At 34.4% G+C, this 16,796-nt stretch overlaps 3 protein-coding genes across 5 annotated transcripts; 2 read left to right on the top strand and 1 right to left on the bottom strand.

Moving 5' to 3' along the window:
• Window positions 1-620: 620 nt before the first annotated feature.
• Window positions 621-6,951, bottom strand: fbxl15 (F-box and leucine-rich repeat protein 15). 3 transcript variants are annotated; one of them, XM_038272595.1, is made up of 5 exons: window positions 6,802-6,951; window positions 6,344-6,503; window positions 3,128-3,630; window positions 1,557-1,784; window positions 621-1,462 (listed from the first exon to the last, which is right to left on the bottom strand). In XM_038272595.1, exons 1-4 carry the CDS (start codon window positions 6,825-6,827, stop codon window positions 1,595-1,597), a joined length of 879 nt encoding a protein of 292 aa, XP_038128523.1. In that variant the 5' UTR covers window positions 6,828-6,951; the 3' UTR covers window positions 621-1,462; window positions 1,557-1,594. The 3 variants fall into 3 exon arrangements, with proteins under 3 accessions (XP_038128523.1, XP_038128524.1, XP_038128525.1); XM_038272596.1 differs by having other exon boundaries at window positions 1,563-1,784; XM_038272597.1 differs by lacking the exon at window positions 1,557-1,784.
• Window positions 6,952-8,710: 1,759 nt separating this feature from the next.
• On the top strand, window positions 8,711-10,842 carry gpx9 (glutathione peroxidase 9). Its single transcript, XM_038272737.1, has 5 exons — window positions 8,711-8,893; window positions 8,969-9,062; window positions 10,124-10,254; window positions 10,335-10,465; window positions 10,545-10,842. Exons 2-5 carry the CDS (start codon window positions 8,978-8,980, stop codon window positions 10,600-10,602), a joined length of 405 nt encoding a protein of 134 aa, XP_038128665.1. The 5' UTR covers window positions 8,711-8,893; window positions 8,969-8,977; the 3' UTR covers window positions 10,603-10,842.
• A 2,582-nt stretch (window positions 10,843-13,424) lies between these two features.
• ndufb8 (NADH:ubiquinone oxidoreductase subunit B8) lies at window positions 13,425-16,794 on the top strand. Its single transcript, XM_038272632.1, has 5 exons — window positions 13,425-13,588; window positions 13,814-13,940; window positions 14,055-14,154; window positions 16,037-16,192; window positions 16,636-16,794. Exons 1-5 carry the CDS (start codon window positions 13,498-13,500, stop codon window positions 16,726-16,728), a joined length of 567 nt encoding a protein of 188 aa, XP_038128560.1. The 5' UTR covers window positions 13,425-13,497; the 3' UTR covers window positions 16,729-16,794.
• The last annotated feature ends 2 nt before the right edge of the window (window positions 16,795-16,796 follow it).

The raw sequence follows: 16,796 nt of genomic DNA, 5'->3' as shown, positions 1-16,796 counted from the left end.
CTATGTCGCAATTATTCCAGTTTGCGAATTTACTTTTAGTCATTGCAAAGCTGATTAAGGGGATGGAAGGATGAATGTAGTAAAATACAGGAAGAAACCTGCTGAGGTTCACATTGAAGCTGGAAAAGGAACCCTAAAAATAAAGCCAGAATTACAATGGGAATGTTTTTTATTCAAACACATTCAAGAATGTTAAGAAAAGTCAAGCTAAGAATCTATGGGGGACTTAAAATTTATGCTGAAAGATTCCCTGAGCTAAGAGCTCTTTTTAATAAAGAATGATTGAAAATATTAATAACAGAATTGTCCCTAACTATCAACGTTAAGTTTCTGTAGGTTTTAGATGTATCCCTGCTCCATGACACATCAAAAGGATCAATGTTTTTCTTTATCGGTATGCCATCAAGGTTCAGTTGATAGAAAACATCTAAAACATAAAAGCTACAATGTTCAAGGACTAGGAGCGGGGAGCATTGACATGGAAAACAAAGCAATCCTTCAAAATGTAGAAAAAATCTATGAAAAACCTCAACATTTCAAATACAGATTAAAAGAAAGACAAAAAAAAACATAACTAATTGATTTTGCTTGTAAAATAAAGAAAATGATCCACAAAATAATTTAGGTTGATTTTTTTTATATTTATTCAACTGCTTATACAATTAATGTGCTTTATCACAAAGACAATAACTGCTAAATGAATTCCTATTACACCTTTTAAGACACTTCTGAATAAATTCTTAGATTTGAAATAAGTGCTGAAGCTGTGCATTTATACCAACAGGAATTCAAGAGTCACTTTAATCACATCGCACAAACTACATACATGGTTTTCATTATTTACGAGCTTCTGCTCAGGCTAAAAGTCTCAGCTTTCCTTATTAGAAAGCAGGTAAAAGTAAGCAGTTTCTAGAAATCGTGTCCATGGCGAGCACTTCTTTCTCCTTAGTGGTAACTTTAAATAATAAATACGCTAACAATATCTAGTAGTAGCAGTGAGAGCTTTGGGAATGCTTTTGTGTTTTTTGGATCATTATTTCCTTTCAGTAAGTAAACACATGCAAAACAAAAGGTTTTATTAAACTCAAGCATTCTTTATGTTTCTTAATAAAACATAAAGATTTGTTGTAACTTTGCATTTTGTTCTTAACAAGCAGCAAAACATTATGCTATACTTTTGGTTTGAAATGCGCTCTTAAACATCAAGAGAAAATTAAAAAAAAAAGTGCAGAAATAGGTTTTGGACAGGAAGCAGCGAGGCAAAAAACACAATTTGAGTTCCAGAAGTGGTTATTTTTCAGTTAAATTCATCCAGACTTTGCATCCTTCACCACATTCCAGTGAGATTTCCTCTTTTTTCTCTTCTGATTCCATATCCATGAATTCCTGGAGCTTAAATTTGTTTTTTAAAAACACTGTGCATCATATGTTGTCAGACTAAGTGACAGTCGTCGTCAGTCGCCTGCAAAGGAAGCAAAAGGTGACTGTAAAACATATCAATCCGAACTGGTGGAAAAAACAAAACGAAAAACAACATTCAAAATTTCTGTTCTTACCCTTACTTTGTGGACTTGTTGCAAGTATTACCCATCGGTTATATCTGAAGATTGATAAAAGGAGCGAACCCCAGCATATCCTGAAGCAGCACCAGAGCCCTTGGTAAAGGAGGCTCAACGTCAATAATTACGTTACGCTTCCGCAGAGGATCGAGGCTCGACTCCGTCACGTTGTGACAGTGATATACCCTCAGGGACTGCAGCTTTGGGCAATACTCAGAAAGAGTCCTTAAGAATATAGAAGCAACAGAGGGTTCCTATGAATGGATGATCAAATGAGCTGCTTTATGTCAGTATATAAATTTAACATAAGTTAAGCTACAAGGTGCTGGTCTGTGAAACATTAAATAAGGTTGCATAGAGAAAAGCCAAAACACTTGATCTTCAAAGTTGCAAAATTGTCTAATTTACCCAAAACGAAACAACAAAATTAAAAAATCATACCTCTTTATCCTAAGGTTCACTATTTTGCTGAGGTTTCTGTATTATTCTGGTATTATAGGGCTTGATCTTCAAAGATTCCAGATATAGAGTGCTAAACTGCACATGCAACCATTATTTTGTCCATGCAATAAGCGGGCGTGCTGCTGGTGATCTACAAAGATTATTGCACAATTTTAAAATCAGGCACCTGGATTGGTTGGAACTGTTAAAATCAGTATTCTATTGAGAGTTTGACAGCAGCAGTAAAGGAGATATGAGGTTCTAAGCCATTTAGCTGGAGGTATGATGATCATTATAAAACAATAAAAGATACTGATACTGAATTAATTCACATTTATGTATAGCACTTTAAATATACTTTGTACTAAATTGTACTATACAAATACATATGCCTTCCATATATAATAACAAAAATAAAGTGCACCTGGAATAGATAGCCTATCTAAAACAAAAGTAAAAAAATATAAAATCATGTAAAATAAATAAATTTAAATATAGAAATTTAAAATAAAATCTAACATGATAAATATGTATTTGTCTGATTACACAGATATTTTTGAGTGTCAGTTTGTACCTGACTTTCAAAAGTACTGAAAAAAAAGATGCAAAAACTGCAGCTAGGTTTGAGTTTTGGATTTAAAAAATAGCTTTACATGATGTATTCTAATGCTCATTAGAATATGATCAGGAAAGCAAATCACTTTGCAGCTTCTTTGAAGATCTGCTCTGTGTACAAACATGTTTGTATCTGTTTTGAGACGCACAAACTTTCTCCAGATCAGGCTGTGAGTGCAGAATATTTCAAGCAGAGTTTTTGAACATGGGTAGATTTATGTTGCTGCTAAACATATTTTTTTTCAATGCATTTTTAATGCTTTGCTTTCTCAGTTCCAAAACCACAGGTCTTGTCTAATCTAAATTGCTTTTTACATTATTGCAGACAAAGATCCAGCTTGTACGAAAACATTTTCTGGAAATATAACATTGTGAAGATCCAGTGCACAGGCTTTTTTTCGGCCCAATCATCTATTTGTGTTTATGGATAGAGGAGACGCTTCTATTTAACTGAGGCTATACAAAGACTGACAGTAAGCTAATCATGTGTGTAAAATGAATTCTATAGAAACCTGATGGACTGATTCTTGACTCGCAGACAGCCTGTCAGATCCAGCTGTTCCAGACTCCTGCAGTTCTTGGCCACTTCTTCCACCGACTCGTCCGTAATGTTAGCATTCACTGCCAGAGACAGTGACTTCAGCTCGGAACACTTTTTCACCAGGTAGCAGATGGCATCATCCTTCAGCTTGCGGCAGGCGGTGAGATCGATCGACTGAAGCCCCCCACAGTGGTCAGCCAGACTGCGCAGAGACAGGCAGTCCACCCACTCGCAGTGAGCCAGGCCCAGATGTTGGAGATGCGTGCAGCTCAAGGACACAGCCACCAAGGAGTGGCAGGTGAGGGAGGCGCAGCCGCTCATGTCTATCCTCTGCAGATGCTGGTTTTGGCCGATAACAGGAAGCAACTCTTTGTCTGTGACCCAGTGTGAACAGTTCTGAAGGGACAGTTTCTGGAGAACTTTATTGTCCTTTAACATTGTGCAAAATGCTTCCTTGGGGATGCATGGTCCAATCTGTAAAAATTTAAACAGAGCACAGAGTTAAATCTATACATTGATAATAATTTTGTCATGTTGCATCCACAAACTTCAATATACCTATCTTATTTTGAAATTCAGTGATAGATCAACACAAAACACTGCTAGTGGGAACAAAATTACAAATTTTTCTTAACATGTAAAGGTCTGACAAAAGGGAACAGTAATTGGATTCACCCTACTTCAAATTTAACTGAAATGTCTGCCTGTTATTCTTTCCACTACAGCTCAATATTAGCAAGCTAGAATGGGGCGCAGCCACGGAGATGGATCTTAAAGTCTTGCAACAGATTCTTCACTCAATTTAGTTCTAGACTTTGATTGGTCCATTTAAACATATGGAAACTTCTTATTCCAAATCTTTTCTATGTAGTTCTGGGTGTATTTTTAGGATTTTCTCCAAGTAAAATGTGAAAACTACATCCTGATATGAAGCTGCTGACTAAAATTTTTCACTTGCTGCTCTGTATTTATCACAATCTTTCTTCTGTCCCTTCTAAGGGACCATTCTGCCATGTTTTGGGTTGATTTAGCATGTAGACGTAGAGTTAAGTAAAATGCCTATTTTGAATCTCACGCAACTAGAGCTGCTTCATCAACTAGTTTAATGTGTCAACAAAGCAGCTTTTTTGCACTTTTTGACAACATGACTAAGATTTACTGTATTCTAATAGTGGTTTTCCTTTAGTCACATTTACATAAAGGTCACACTGCAAAAAACATAATCTAAAGTAATTTCTACTTAAATAAGTGCATTTTTTCTTGAATTGAGGAGGTAAGTGAGACACTTTGCCAATGTAACAAGACAATTTACATTTAAAATAAGAAAAACAACTGCAATCTTTTATTTCAAGTGCGTATTATCTAATTATCTTATTTTAAGAGTAAATATACTCATTCCATTGGCAGATCATTTTATTAACCTGCTCAATTTAAAGGTAAATACACTTGATATAAGAAATGTTGACTTATTTCTAGATTGTTTTTGAAATGTATATTTAAGAAGTGCAAAACTAACAGTTATTCTACTGATAAATCCTGTGGATATCTGCTCTTCATGACCGGCTCTGTGTTGTTTGGTCACCATTTATCTCCAACAAACCTACGAGGAATAAAAATATAAAAATGAAAATCAACATATTATCAAGTGAAAGGGAATGATTTAATTCAATTTGGTGGTGGTGGGGAAGGGGTTTTATATTTGGTCCAATTTTGAGGTGTGTTTAAAACTGTCCTGCAAATTACAAACTTAGTCTTTATATTAGGATTCATTTCCACTGTATTTACTTTATTTACTAATTATGTATCATCTGAAGGGATTTGTTGGACTGGGCTTTATTTGGACCATGGCTCTAGAAATTTGGCTTAAAATCATAAAAGCAGAATTATATTTTTTAAAATAAAATAAAATTAGAAAATTCAGGTTTCATTTTTTTTACTAGAATAATTTCACTAAAACTTCCAATTAGAATCACTTTTTTTAAATAAGGATAAAAGAAATATTATTTTCAGTGTCATTTCCTACAAACATCAGCATCCCAGAAGAAAATGGGTCCATCCTATTTTTACAGTAGCGTTATATGTCCTGAACAAATGCATGAGGATTAAACACAAATACAAAAGAGAAAAAAATATTTCAAAAACAAATAGCTGGTTCTTTGTGCCTTGCAGCTAGAAGGTTCTGGGTTTGATTCTCAGCCCGGGATCTTTCTGCATGGAGTTTGCATGTTCTCCCTGAGCATGAGTGGGTTCTCGCCAGGTACTCCGGCTTCCTAGCCTGGGTGCCATTCCGAACTTAGTCCCACCCACAAAGTTTGAGGTCGGGAAGTTCGGTCTGGCTCTGCTCCATAGTAGCGCGAGTATTATCGCCCACTGTCAGGCGATCCAATCAAATTGTCAGGGCGGGCTTTATACGATGATGGACAGATGACCAACAATAACGTAATCAACCACGTGACCAATGCGCGCTTAGGTGACAACAATAATGGCTGCCGCTGGAGAGTTTAGGTGAGTAGATTCTGCTATTAGGTCTGTTCTAGAAGATATCGACAGCAAATTAATTTTAAAAGAGGAACAGAGAAACGCGATCAAGTCTCATCTTCTTATTATAGGCGTGCAACTGCACGCTTTGATTTTTGTTGACAACAACTATGCCTCGCTTAACATACGTCACGCACTCCGTTGCTCTTATTGGTTGTAGGTCTATCCAATTGAGTGCAGAGGCATTTTTTTCCTGGTTCGTTCGAATTAGCCCCATAATCACAGCTCTATGGAGCAGTATCAGACTCATATTCTGACTAGAATTGAGTCGGACTACGTCAGGCTACCGGCTTCCTCCCACAGTCCAAAAACATGACTGTTAGGTTAATTTGCATCTCTAAATTGTCCTTAGGTGTGAATGTGTGCGTGCATGGTTGTATGTGTTTTGTCTCTGTGTTGCCTTGCAACAGAATGGTGACCAGTCAGAATCAGGTTTGTTTTGCTGACTGAGGGCTAAATGCACTTTAGGTTATATTTAAGAGTATTATCACAAAGGAGGCAGACCACAAATAAACTATACTCTTCAGATTTCTGCAGAGTAAGACCTTAAAATCCCTCAACATGGTAGTTATAAACTATTTTTTATTCTGTATCATCTATTTCCCAAGGCACTGCTCCTGATTATAGTGAGCTTTTTGTTTTTACTTACGGAAGAAACATTAAAGGTCCTGCAGTTGGCCAGATACACCTGGACCAGTGTTTGGAACTGCTTGCTGACCCTCTGCAGGCTCACAATGTGCTGCAGCGGTAAATAGGACAATATGTGTGGAACAAGAACGTCCTCCCACGGCAAATCCAGGAGATGACATCTGCAGGAGAGGAAAAACCCTGTTTTCACTGAACTTTGACTCTACAAACACTCAAACAAAAACAACCTCAATACATCAACAAATATAGGTGTAAAATAAATTTAATGATGTCTTATAAAGCACGAACATATCGCAGGATATGCTTGCCCAGGCGCTTAATTATATCTAAGCTAAATCACCAGTTATGCTATAAATAAATGGAGCTGCTTCCGCTATTAGCTATTAGCTAGTCTTCCGGGGACCATCAATTCAGCTGTTTTTTTTTTATAATATATAAATTCTTTTATAAGATACTCACGTCTGCCCTTTGTCTTCTTCATCCATCGCGAACCCGATGTATTATACGCTGTTTATTACGGTATAATGTTCATTACAGTGACACATAAGGAGCGTTTTTCGCCTTAGCATCTTGGAAAGCGTTTAAGGTGTAACCCAAACCGAAAGATGCGTTCACGGACTGTCGGAACAAAAAGGTTAGTAGAAAAAGGTGGCTGGGCAGGTCGTTTCGGTCCAGTTTAAGTAAATTTATAAAGCTGGAAGTTTTTCTACCAGTCAATAAAAAAATAAAGATTAAAAAACAAAATAAAAACTTATAAAGGTGGAGAGCGATTTTGATTGTGTTCCTATTTAGTTTGGATTTTGACGGATTTGTGTAGTAAATGCTGCAACAACTCACGATAACGACACATCCTATTTCTTTTTTGGGGGGTTGAGATTTGCGATATTGTTTTTAATGATATCATTAAGAAAAATATATACATTTGTGTCGGTTTAATATAGTTATTCTGGAAATAAATCAGTCATTGTAACATTTACGGTGAACACTTGAATCTATCACCAGTATAATTTTCTTTCTGTAAATGATGAGATTATAATTTGATTAATTTCTTCTGGCTAATTAGATTTTTTGCAAAGCTAATACATTTTCATTATTACTTATTATTATTTCTTTATATTATTCTAAAGTATGAATGCTAACATTAAAAATATATATTATGTGGGACTTTAGAAGGAAAGTAACTTGTCCATGACAGCAACAGTGGCGTTCTGTAAAGTAAAAGTAAAGTAAAATAAATGATGCCTCAATAAATAAAATAAACTTTTTTGTGCTTTAAACAATTAAAACAGCCATGCAAAAAAAATAGTCAGAGATGATAACATGATTGATGTATCTTAACTTTTATATATATTATGTGGACAAGCAAATAAAAAATACATTTTTTTTATGAGAATAGTACATACATCAGTATGAAATATTCTCATACATAAGTTTTTGATTACGTGTATAAGTAATGTGATATTACAGTTACTGTAATTTAAAAAAAACAGCATTTACTATTTTATTTTTGTATCTGATTGTATGACTTTAAAAGCATGTTATTATGCAAGCCCAAATAAAAAATATAGATGTATGTTAGTACTTATTCATGCAATCAGTTTAAATTACTTATTATTATTTGTTTATATTATTCTAAAGTATTTATGCTCTATATTTGTGGGACTTTAAAAGGAAAGTAATTTTTCCATGATTTCAACAGTGGGGTTCTGTAAAGTAAAAGTAAGGTAAAATAAAACAAGAAGCTTCAAGAAATAAAATAAAAAAAAATACAATAAAAGAATCTGTTTTGTGCTTTAAAGAATTAAAACAGCAATTCCACAACCAAGTCAGAGATGATAACATGATCGATGTAGCTTAAATTATATACATTATACGGACAAGCAAGAAAAAAAAGAACTGCATTTTTTTTATGAAAATAACACATACTTCAGTATGAAATATCATCATAAATAAGTTTTTGATTACATATATAAGTAATATGATATTACAGGTACTGTAAATGTAATTGCAATAAAAATATGTATATATTTTTTTAAAACAGCATTGACTATTTTATTTTTGCATCTGATTGAATAACTTTAAAAGCATGTTATTATGGATATGGATTAATATGGATGTATGTGAGTACTAATTCATGCATTCAGTTTAAAATCATCTCAGTATATTGACACATAGGAATTAACTGTTTAATTAATCATCAGGTTCCAAACAGCTGTATATGTTTTAAATAGTGGTTTCCCAGGTACCAATGTATTGAACAGTTAGCTACCCCAACCAGCTCATCTCTGTCTAGTCAAACAATGCAGTCAATCATGCAGAACAACTGCTGACCAATGAGTTATATTTCAGTGAATGACACCATTCAGGAGGGTAGTTGAGTAAATTCCCACTCAGTCTACATGAAAGCAACAGAGCCAGAATGGAAGCCAAGTCGATATATGATTTTTCTGTTGAGACGTTGGAAGGAGAGAACGTTCCACTGAGCGTTTACAGGGGAAAGGTGCTGCTCATTGTCAATGTTGCCACCTTCTGAGGGTCAACGATTGAGGAGGTGATTCGTCATGTTAACTGCAATGTGTTGCCACCTATTTAGTCTTACTAAACCATTATTTTTATATTATCTTAGTATCACAGAATGAATGCACTAATGGAAATGTTTGGAGACCTGAATTTTACCGTATTAGGATTCCCCTGCAATCAGTTTGGTCTTCAGTCACCTGGTAGGTATATGCTCCTGTCTCATGGAATTTCATTTATTTATATTGAACTATGTTTATCAGGCAAACCCCAATGTATTTACAATACAGGGGGGAAAATAACTCTATGTTAATTTCAAAGTTAATTTAAGCAAAAAAAGGAGATCTTTTCTCTTTTATTTTCAGTTCAAACTGCGCTAACATCTGCGACTCTAACCCATATGCATTTCAGATTTTATTTATTTAAAAAATGTTCTATTTATTAAAAAAAGATAAGGATAATATTTTGTAATATTTCCCCTCTACTCATTCAACAAACGATCTTAAGATCTTGCGGATATTAAAAATACCCAAATAAAGAGTTAGAGATAAAAAGTTTGATTTTGTTTATTCTAATGCATTTAATATTTTCTCCTATTGTGTGCTTTTATATATTTATATAATGTCCAGATCAAAATCTTACATACACTCATTCTTTACCTGCTCCCACATTATTTTTGTATTTTGAAGTGATATATTGGAAACATTTTTATCTGAAATAATGATTATAAAGCAAACAACCACAATAATGTTTAAAGAACGAGATTTTGCAGTAGTTTGAAGTAATGTTTGAATTACTCCAACCCACCTAGGTTCAAAATTATGCATAAAGGATCAAATGTTTACATACACTCCCAATAATAGATGCCTGAATACACTTTTTGTTACAATAAGCCAAGTCCTGCTGAAATTCTGGTAGGATGTTCATTCTTCTAGATAGAGATGCTAAAACTGATGTTAAAGTCAGTGATGTCATTTGTTTAATCATGTTGCACCCTTAAGAAATGTTAATTCAAATACAATTATAAAAGCCCCCAAAATTATTGACATTAATGAGCATGATGCAAGAATGTAAACTTCGGACTGACTTAAATTTTTGAGCATGTTTACTTAGTGGTGCTTGACCTTGTTTGATATCTCGCAACTGTATTTAAGAAGTAGCAGTGAGCACTTTGTGAATCACATTAATCATGAAAATCCACATTTCTATCTTCATATGATATGTGATGTCAGAAAAAATAATTTCTATATGTATATTTTTTTAGAGGTGAATGAGGAAATGCTTAATATACTTAAGTATGTGAGACCTGGTGGTGGGTTTGTCCCAAAGTTTCCTGTATTTGCCAAGGTCGAGGTAAATGGATTAAACGAAGAACCTCTTTTCACATATCTAAAGGTACTCAGCATTCTAGAAATTATTTAGTCAAAGGATTCAGACTATTAACTAACTTTTTTGATTAACATGATTCTGTACAGGAATCTTTGCCATTTGTGAATCCTCTAATTGGAGACATAAAGAAGTTCTACTGGTCCCCAATAAGTGTCAATGACATTAGATGGAATTTTGAGAAGTTTCTTTTTAAGGCAGATGGGACCCCTTTCAAAAGGTAAAGATGACAAAGTTTTCAAGCAATATAAGCCAGTCATTTGTTCTGTTTCAAACTGTATATTCACCCTGTGATGCAGGTATGAACTTCATTACCCCGTCGAAATGGTGGAGAAAGACATAGCAGACCTTCTGTGATGGACATTGAGAAACCACTTCCTTGTGGTAGGGTGACGATCACTCAGTAAATGCTCGTGTGCAGCTGAGCTGAATCTGATTGGAAGAGGAACATGTATCAGAGCTTCAGTGCATTCTCTCTGAGAACAGATTCCCCTTCAACCACTCGAGGAGTTTCCATATTACTGCTGTTTTTTTCTGAAAATGGAACTGGAGGCGCAGAAAAGAAATTAGAATAAAAAACAACATTGAAAAATTCTATTTTTGTTCCCTTGTCATTACTAATTTTATTTATTGATCAACTAATTTGTTTCTGTTAGCTCTCATTAGTGGAGTTCAAAGAGATTATAAAATCAAGAGTTGTGTAAAGACAAGGCAAGTTTATTAATGTTAAAATTTTTTTCAATAATTAGTGTGTCCAACTCTGAAGATATGTAAGTTACATGGCTGGAGGAAAGTAAGACTGCATCAAACTTAATTACATATTTCTTGAACAAATCCAGCATTGAGCATAATCCAACAATAATATCTTGTAAATAGGGCTGGTGTTGGTTTATGAAAGATGCCGAGGCTCTCACTAAAGGTTCTACCCTTTATGTCAGCCTCTATATTAGGGAGCTGAGCTTCTACACCAATGTACTAAACGATTTATTTGCCTTAAATATATTTGCCTTAACTACTAAAGAGGAGTTGGTGGCTTAGTGGTTAGTGAATAATCCCCGATTGCCTCCCGAGTGCCCCATTATGGCAGGCCACTGCTCTTCAAGGGAATGGTATAAATGCAGAGGTGAATTTCTTTAATGTGAGCTCAATAAAGTTCAATTGTTAATAAACAACTGTTCTTATGGATATTTATGGGCTATACAAAGGGAATGCATGTATATGAATTAAAAGAAAATTAAACATAGTGTTCAAAGTTTTTAAAACTAAAATGTGCTTTTTTTTACCCCACCTCCAACAAAAAAATAAATAAATAAAATCAAAAAAAATAAATGTAGTTGCAGTTGTACACCACATTCTTTAGTCCATCCAAAGTTGATGAAAATACATTACTTTGATGGATCACAAAAAAATGGCTACATTTAAAAATACTTATTTTATTATTATAGAAAGGGATTTTCTCAGAGGAGTAAATGTGTTACCAGAGTCCATCGGTTGGTGGCGGTAATGCACCTTATTGCTGTTTCCCACCAGCCGATAAATCAAGAAAAATACTTTTTTTTTACTTTTTAAACTTTATTTACAAAATCAAACAAGTGACATTTTGCTAAAAAACGAACTTAAACTAGGAGCTTGTCATATTGTAGTTCTGCACCATCTGACACAGTACATAACTATGGAAGCCCGTTTCCGCCACTCTGTAAAAAAAAAAAAAAAAAAAAAAACTATCTCAATATAATGAGATAGTAACTCAATATAATGAGATACTATCTCATTATAATGAGATACTATCTCATTATAATGAGATACTATCTCATTATATTGAGTTACTATCTCATTATAATGAGATACTATCTCATTATATTGAGTTACTATCTCATTATAATGAGATACTATCTCATTATATTGAGTTACTATCTCATTATAATGAGATACTATCTCATTATATTGAGATAGTTTTTTTTTTTTTTTTTTACAGAGTGGCGGAAACGGGCTTCCATACATAACATTTTGTTAAAACCCCATAACTGCATAAAAGGTGAGACCCTTCCTGCAAGCTGTCACTGCAGGACATTACCATTTTTGCTTTGCTGAAAAAAAAAAAAAAAGTAAAAGGCTTGGCTTGTTTCTTTTGTTTTTGCAAACTTACTCAAGAAATATAGAAATTGAAAAAATAATGGTTAAAAACTGTCATTGAAATTAATTCTTTTTTTTATTAAACTTGCGTATTCCATAAAACATGAAATACATTTTACTTATAATGAAATTAATTTAAATCACCTCGATTAACAACAGATAAAACAAGTTTGTGGCGATAGCAGCAGAAGAATAAGCCATATGTTTTTGTTTGTTTGTGCTTCTTTTTATTTATTTTTTTATATTTTGACTGTTGAATATGTTCCATTGACAATTACAACAACCATGTTAATCGAGGTGAATAGTTAATAAAACAACAAATAGGTACAGAGATACAAAGAATAAAACAAAACATATGACAACAGAGAAGCCCACTAAAAAACAGAGATCATTAACTCAGGATCAATGTTATCTTATATTTAGTTACTTTTTTTTTTGCCCACTGGAACAAAATACATAAATGTCATTTAAACATTGCTCACATAAAGGACCTAAAAAAAAAAAAAAACTATTCTCTTCAAAGCAATAGTTTTGTATTAGTTTTTTTTCCTAATTTTTGATTTACATTTTTTTCTACTTACATTTAAATTTTTAAATTTTGTTCTGTTTAAGTTTGGTACAGTGGATTTAGGGCCACTGAAAAAATTAAATGAAGTTAACTGATTTTTAAATTTTATTTCAGTTTAATATGGGGTGAAAAAAAAAATTTGATTACACGTAAACTTTTTTTCTCAGAATTCTGACTTTAATCTCACAATTCTGACTTTTTTCTCAGAATTCGGAATTTTTCCCCAAAAAATCTGACTTTAATCTCAGAATTCTGACTTTTTTCTCATATTAAACTGAAATAAAATTTAAAAATCAGTTAACTTTTTTATTTTTTCAGTGCCCCTAATCCTCGTTCGTAGTTTGAAAGTTTAAAAAAAAGATTTTGTAATAAAGCTTTGATTTAAAAAAAAAAAAAAGTGTCTCCACAATCCTTACCAGTTGGTGGCGGTAATGCTGACCTAACGTTTTTGCCAACCACCATAAACATTTCAACAAGAAGAAGAAGAAGAAAAAGGCGTCTGAATTGCGCATGCGTACTATTCATTCGTCCGACAGCAGCAGCCAGTAAACATGGCTGGTGTTGGTTTCCGACAGTGGGCCAAGGCTATTGCAAAGGGCAGAGGTTCTGGCCTCTCAGCCCTTGTATCTGGAAGTAGGGCAGGTAGGTCGTGTTTAACGGTTGTTGCTAAGCTTTCTGGTAGCTTTCTTCAATAAATATTTGTCGTGGTATTTACTTACAAGCTTCTCGTTAACGTAACCTTGACCAGCGAACTTTAGCTCAGGCTAACTGGAAGGCAGCGGTTGTTCTGAAAGATGCAGCAGGTCTCCTGATGTTTTAGGCAGGGTTGGAAGTCACTTGTTGATATTTTCACCAATTCTTGTTTAGCCTCCAGTGTGACAAAGGACAGCCTGCCTGGTCCCTTTCCGAAGACCCCGGAGGAGAGAGCTGCTGCTGCAAAGAAGTACAATTTGAGGATTGAGGATTATGAACCGTATCCAGATAATGGAGAAGGGTGAGCTTGAGTGCTTTAAAATCGAATAATTTTGTGGCATTCCATTATGTATTATTTAAAGTATTGCTCTTTTAGTTAACGTTTGACAGTAATTTGGTTTTACTTCCCCCAAAGCTATGGTGATTACCCCAAACTACCAGACAGGTCCCAGCATGAGAGAGACCCCTGGTACCAGTGGGACCATCCTGACCTGAGAAGAAACTGGGGAGAGCCCGTAAGATTTGCATGCCATTTACTGTTTTTAAAAAATTACCCATTATCAATATTTTATGTGCTTTAGTTACATTGATTACTATTAATTTAGCTTATTTTAATAAAAGCGTGTCTGCAATAATGCAGCTTCAACACTTGGTGTTGAGGAAGATATCAATAAAAAGTAAACTCCTATAACTTTAAATTTTAAGCTTAAAAGCATAGTTCATGTTTTTGGCCATGAAGTTGACTGTTCACTGTAGCTGAGATGTACCTGTAGCTGTGTCCAAATGTCAGCCCTAATCACTATATACTGGTTATGACATTTTAAATGAGTGTCTGAACATGTAGTGGATTATCTAGTGAATCTCAATGCACCTTGAAAGGTATTGATTATCCATAGGCAATAGACTAGCATATATATCCTGGAATGCTTTGTGCAGAGAGCTCTCCTCGCAAAGCATCATGGGTTTTGTTGTCACAGTGGCCCACCGTCGCTGCCCGACAGCGGCAACTAATAACAACGATGACGCAGGCACCACGAAGTGGAGACGGAGTTACTTGACCAACATGGAGGGAAAAGCAGTGATCATCTGTCCAAACAGTCAGTTAACCAAGTTCACTATAAAATCCTCTGTATAGTCCCTGCTCTAGGTAATGATTGAGGGATTTAGGGGTTTATCCGACGATATTGTCCCAAAATTAAGAAAATTTCTATAAAAAAAAAAAAAAAATCCTTTTAAACGTTATCTTATGCAGGCCAGTAAGTTATACGTCAGCCTGTACACCTAAATTCAGGCAATCACATATATCAACGGTCATCTGTCAAATTCTTTGGGTCATAGCATCTTGATTCATATGTCGCAGCTAATTTACGCAATGGTTGAAATAAGAAATAAGGATCATTTACTTTACTATTGAGTTATGTACCAGTGTTCATGGGGATGGACGTCTGTATCTTCGGCCGGCGTAGAGCTAACAGAACTGGCAGCGTTGCGAGGCAAGGGCTCAAACATGTACGGCTGTAAGCCTTCTACGCCAAACAAAGCTTCTGCTGCCCTGGTGTCCTCTTTGAAACATTTTCGTCCCCGCTTTCCTCCTCTAAATAAATAATGTATGACGGAGGAGACTCTTCCACGACCTTTGACACAAAACTCTCCTCCTCTTGCATGTTTCCGCTGTCCATAGTGTTCCTTGACAGCATTGTTTCTAAGTCACCAATTTAGTGCTACTTGATCCCAATGTAATTTCCCATTCAAAAGTCAAAGTCAAAAAGCCTTTATTGTCATTATATTCTGTGACAGATACAATGAGATTTGGGACTTCCATAACAGCTACCGTGAAAAAAAAAAAAAAAAATAAATATATATATATATATATATATATTAAAAAAAAATATATATATAGATATATTAAAAGGAAAAGGAAATGTAAACAGTTACAAAAAAAATATATAAATATATTAAAAGGAAATGTAAACAGTGAAAAGGAAATGTAAACAGTGAAAAGGAAATGTAAACAGTACTGGCACAGATTGTGGGGGGGGAACCTACCTGCACTAAGTTTCTAACTGGTTAGCAAGATGCTTACAAGAATCCGGCTACAATCAAACTTGCTTGCAAACCTTCCACCACAACAATCCCGCCCTCTTGATAAACGACCAATCACATTCATTTTATTCACTCGTGTAAAGTCGTGCACCACTCGGGAGAATTCGGAAATGCAACGGTTGGAACAGCTGTTTCCCTACGATTTTAAATACTGTATTGCTTTCTGACTTTGAAGTAATATCTAAGTGTCATGCAAAAAAAAAAAAAAAAGGTTCTCTAAAAGCTGTTTTTTGTGGAATTGAAGATTTATTAGAATTAATTACGTATTCTCTTCTGCATGTGTTATTGTTTCAGATGCACTGGGATTTCGATATGTACATCAGAAACAGGGTGGACACATCTCCAACCCCGGTGCCATGGTCGAGTATGTGGAAACAACTGTGTGGTTTCATCGGGTTCATGTTGTTTATGTTCTACGTTGGAGAGAAATTCCCATCCTATCAACCTGTTGTAAGCATACACTCATGTTTTCTCTTTTTTGTAAAAAAACAGAATGGTTTTGTACTAAATACTTGGTAATGTTTCATGCTATGCTGTGGCTAATGCTTTAGAATGTATTACTGATTTGATTCATTTTAGTGATAGTTGAATAAATGGGGTTTGGAGGTGAATTGAAGAGGCTAGGTAGTGTCAAAATGGGGGTTGATATTTGATTTTGCTGTCTAATCTTAAAAACACATCTTTCTAATTTTCGCTTTAATCTTTAAATTTATTGAAGGTTGTTTTTAATGTTACTAAAATGGAAAGAAACCATGCAGCCCCTAATCAATATGCACTTTTTGTTGTTTTTATTTATTTAAATTTTTTTTGTTAAACTCCTGTTTTAAAAATGCTCCAATATGTTTTATTTTATGTATTTAATATTGCCTTTATTTTCATTTATTTTGTTTTAGGCTCCAAAGCAATATCCCTACAACAACCTGTATTTGGAGAGAGGAGGAGATCCCGAAAAACAACCAGAGGAAGTTAATAATTATGAAATCTAATCCTAAAATACAATGTAGCTGTTGTACATATATTTCTGAAAACAATAAAGACTTGTGTTCCAAAAATG

Source organism: Cyprinodon tularosa, unplaced genomic scaffold, assembly GCF_016077235.1.
Source record: "Cyprinodon tularosa strain WSP-4 unplaced genomic scaffold, ASM1607723v1 ctg84, whole genome shotgun sequence".
NCBI lineage: Eukaryota > Metazoa > Chordata > Actinopteri > Cyprinodontiformes > Cyprinodontidae > Cyprinodon > Cyprinodon tularosa.
This window is presented reverse-complemented; position numbering and strand designations above follow the sequence as displayed.

Bases quoted from the DNA above. Each gene is read 5' to 3' on its own strand.
- fbxl15 (XM_038272595.1), bottom strand. From the start codon at position 6,827: ATGGATGAAGAAGACAAAGGGCAGAC. The intron at 6,504-6,801 runs GTGAGTATCTTA...CCTCTCCTGCAG, and splicing joins GAAGAAGACAAAGGGCAGAC to ATGTCATCTCCTGGATTTGC. The intron at 1,785-3,127 runs GTTTCTATAGAA...TATATTCTTAAG, and splicing joins GTCAAGAATCAGTCCATCAG to GACTCTTTCTGAGTATTGCC.
- gpx9 (XM_038272737.1), top strand. From the start codon at position 8,978: ATGAATGCACTAATGGAAATGTTTGGAGACCTGAATTTTACCGTATTA. The intron at 9,063-10,123 runs GTAGGTATATGC...ATATTTTTTTAG, and splicing joins GTTTGGTCTTCAGTCACCTG to AGGTGAATGAGGAAATGCTT. The intron at 10,466-10,544 runs GTAAAGATGACA...CCTGTGATGCAG, and splicing joins GATGGGACCCCTTTCAAAAG to GTATGAACTTCATTACCCCG.
- ndufb8 (XM_038272632.1), top strand. From the start codon at position 13,498: ATGGCTGGTGTTGGTTTCCGACAGTGGGCCAAGGCTATTGCAAAGGGC. The intron at 13,941-14,054 runs GTGAGCTTGAGT...CTTCCCCCAAAG, and splicing joins TATCCAGATAATGGAGAAGG to CTATGGTGATTACCCCAAAC. The intron at 16,193-16,635 runs GTAAGCATACAC...ATTTTGTTTTAG, and splicing joins TCCCATCCTATCAACCTGTT to GCTCCAAAGCAATATCCCTA.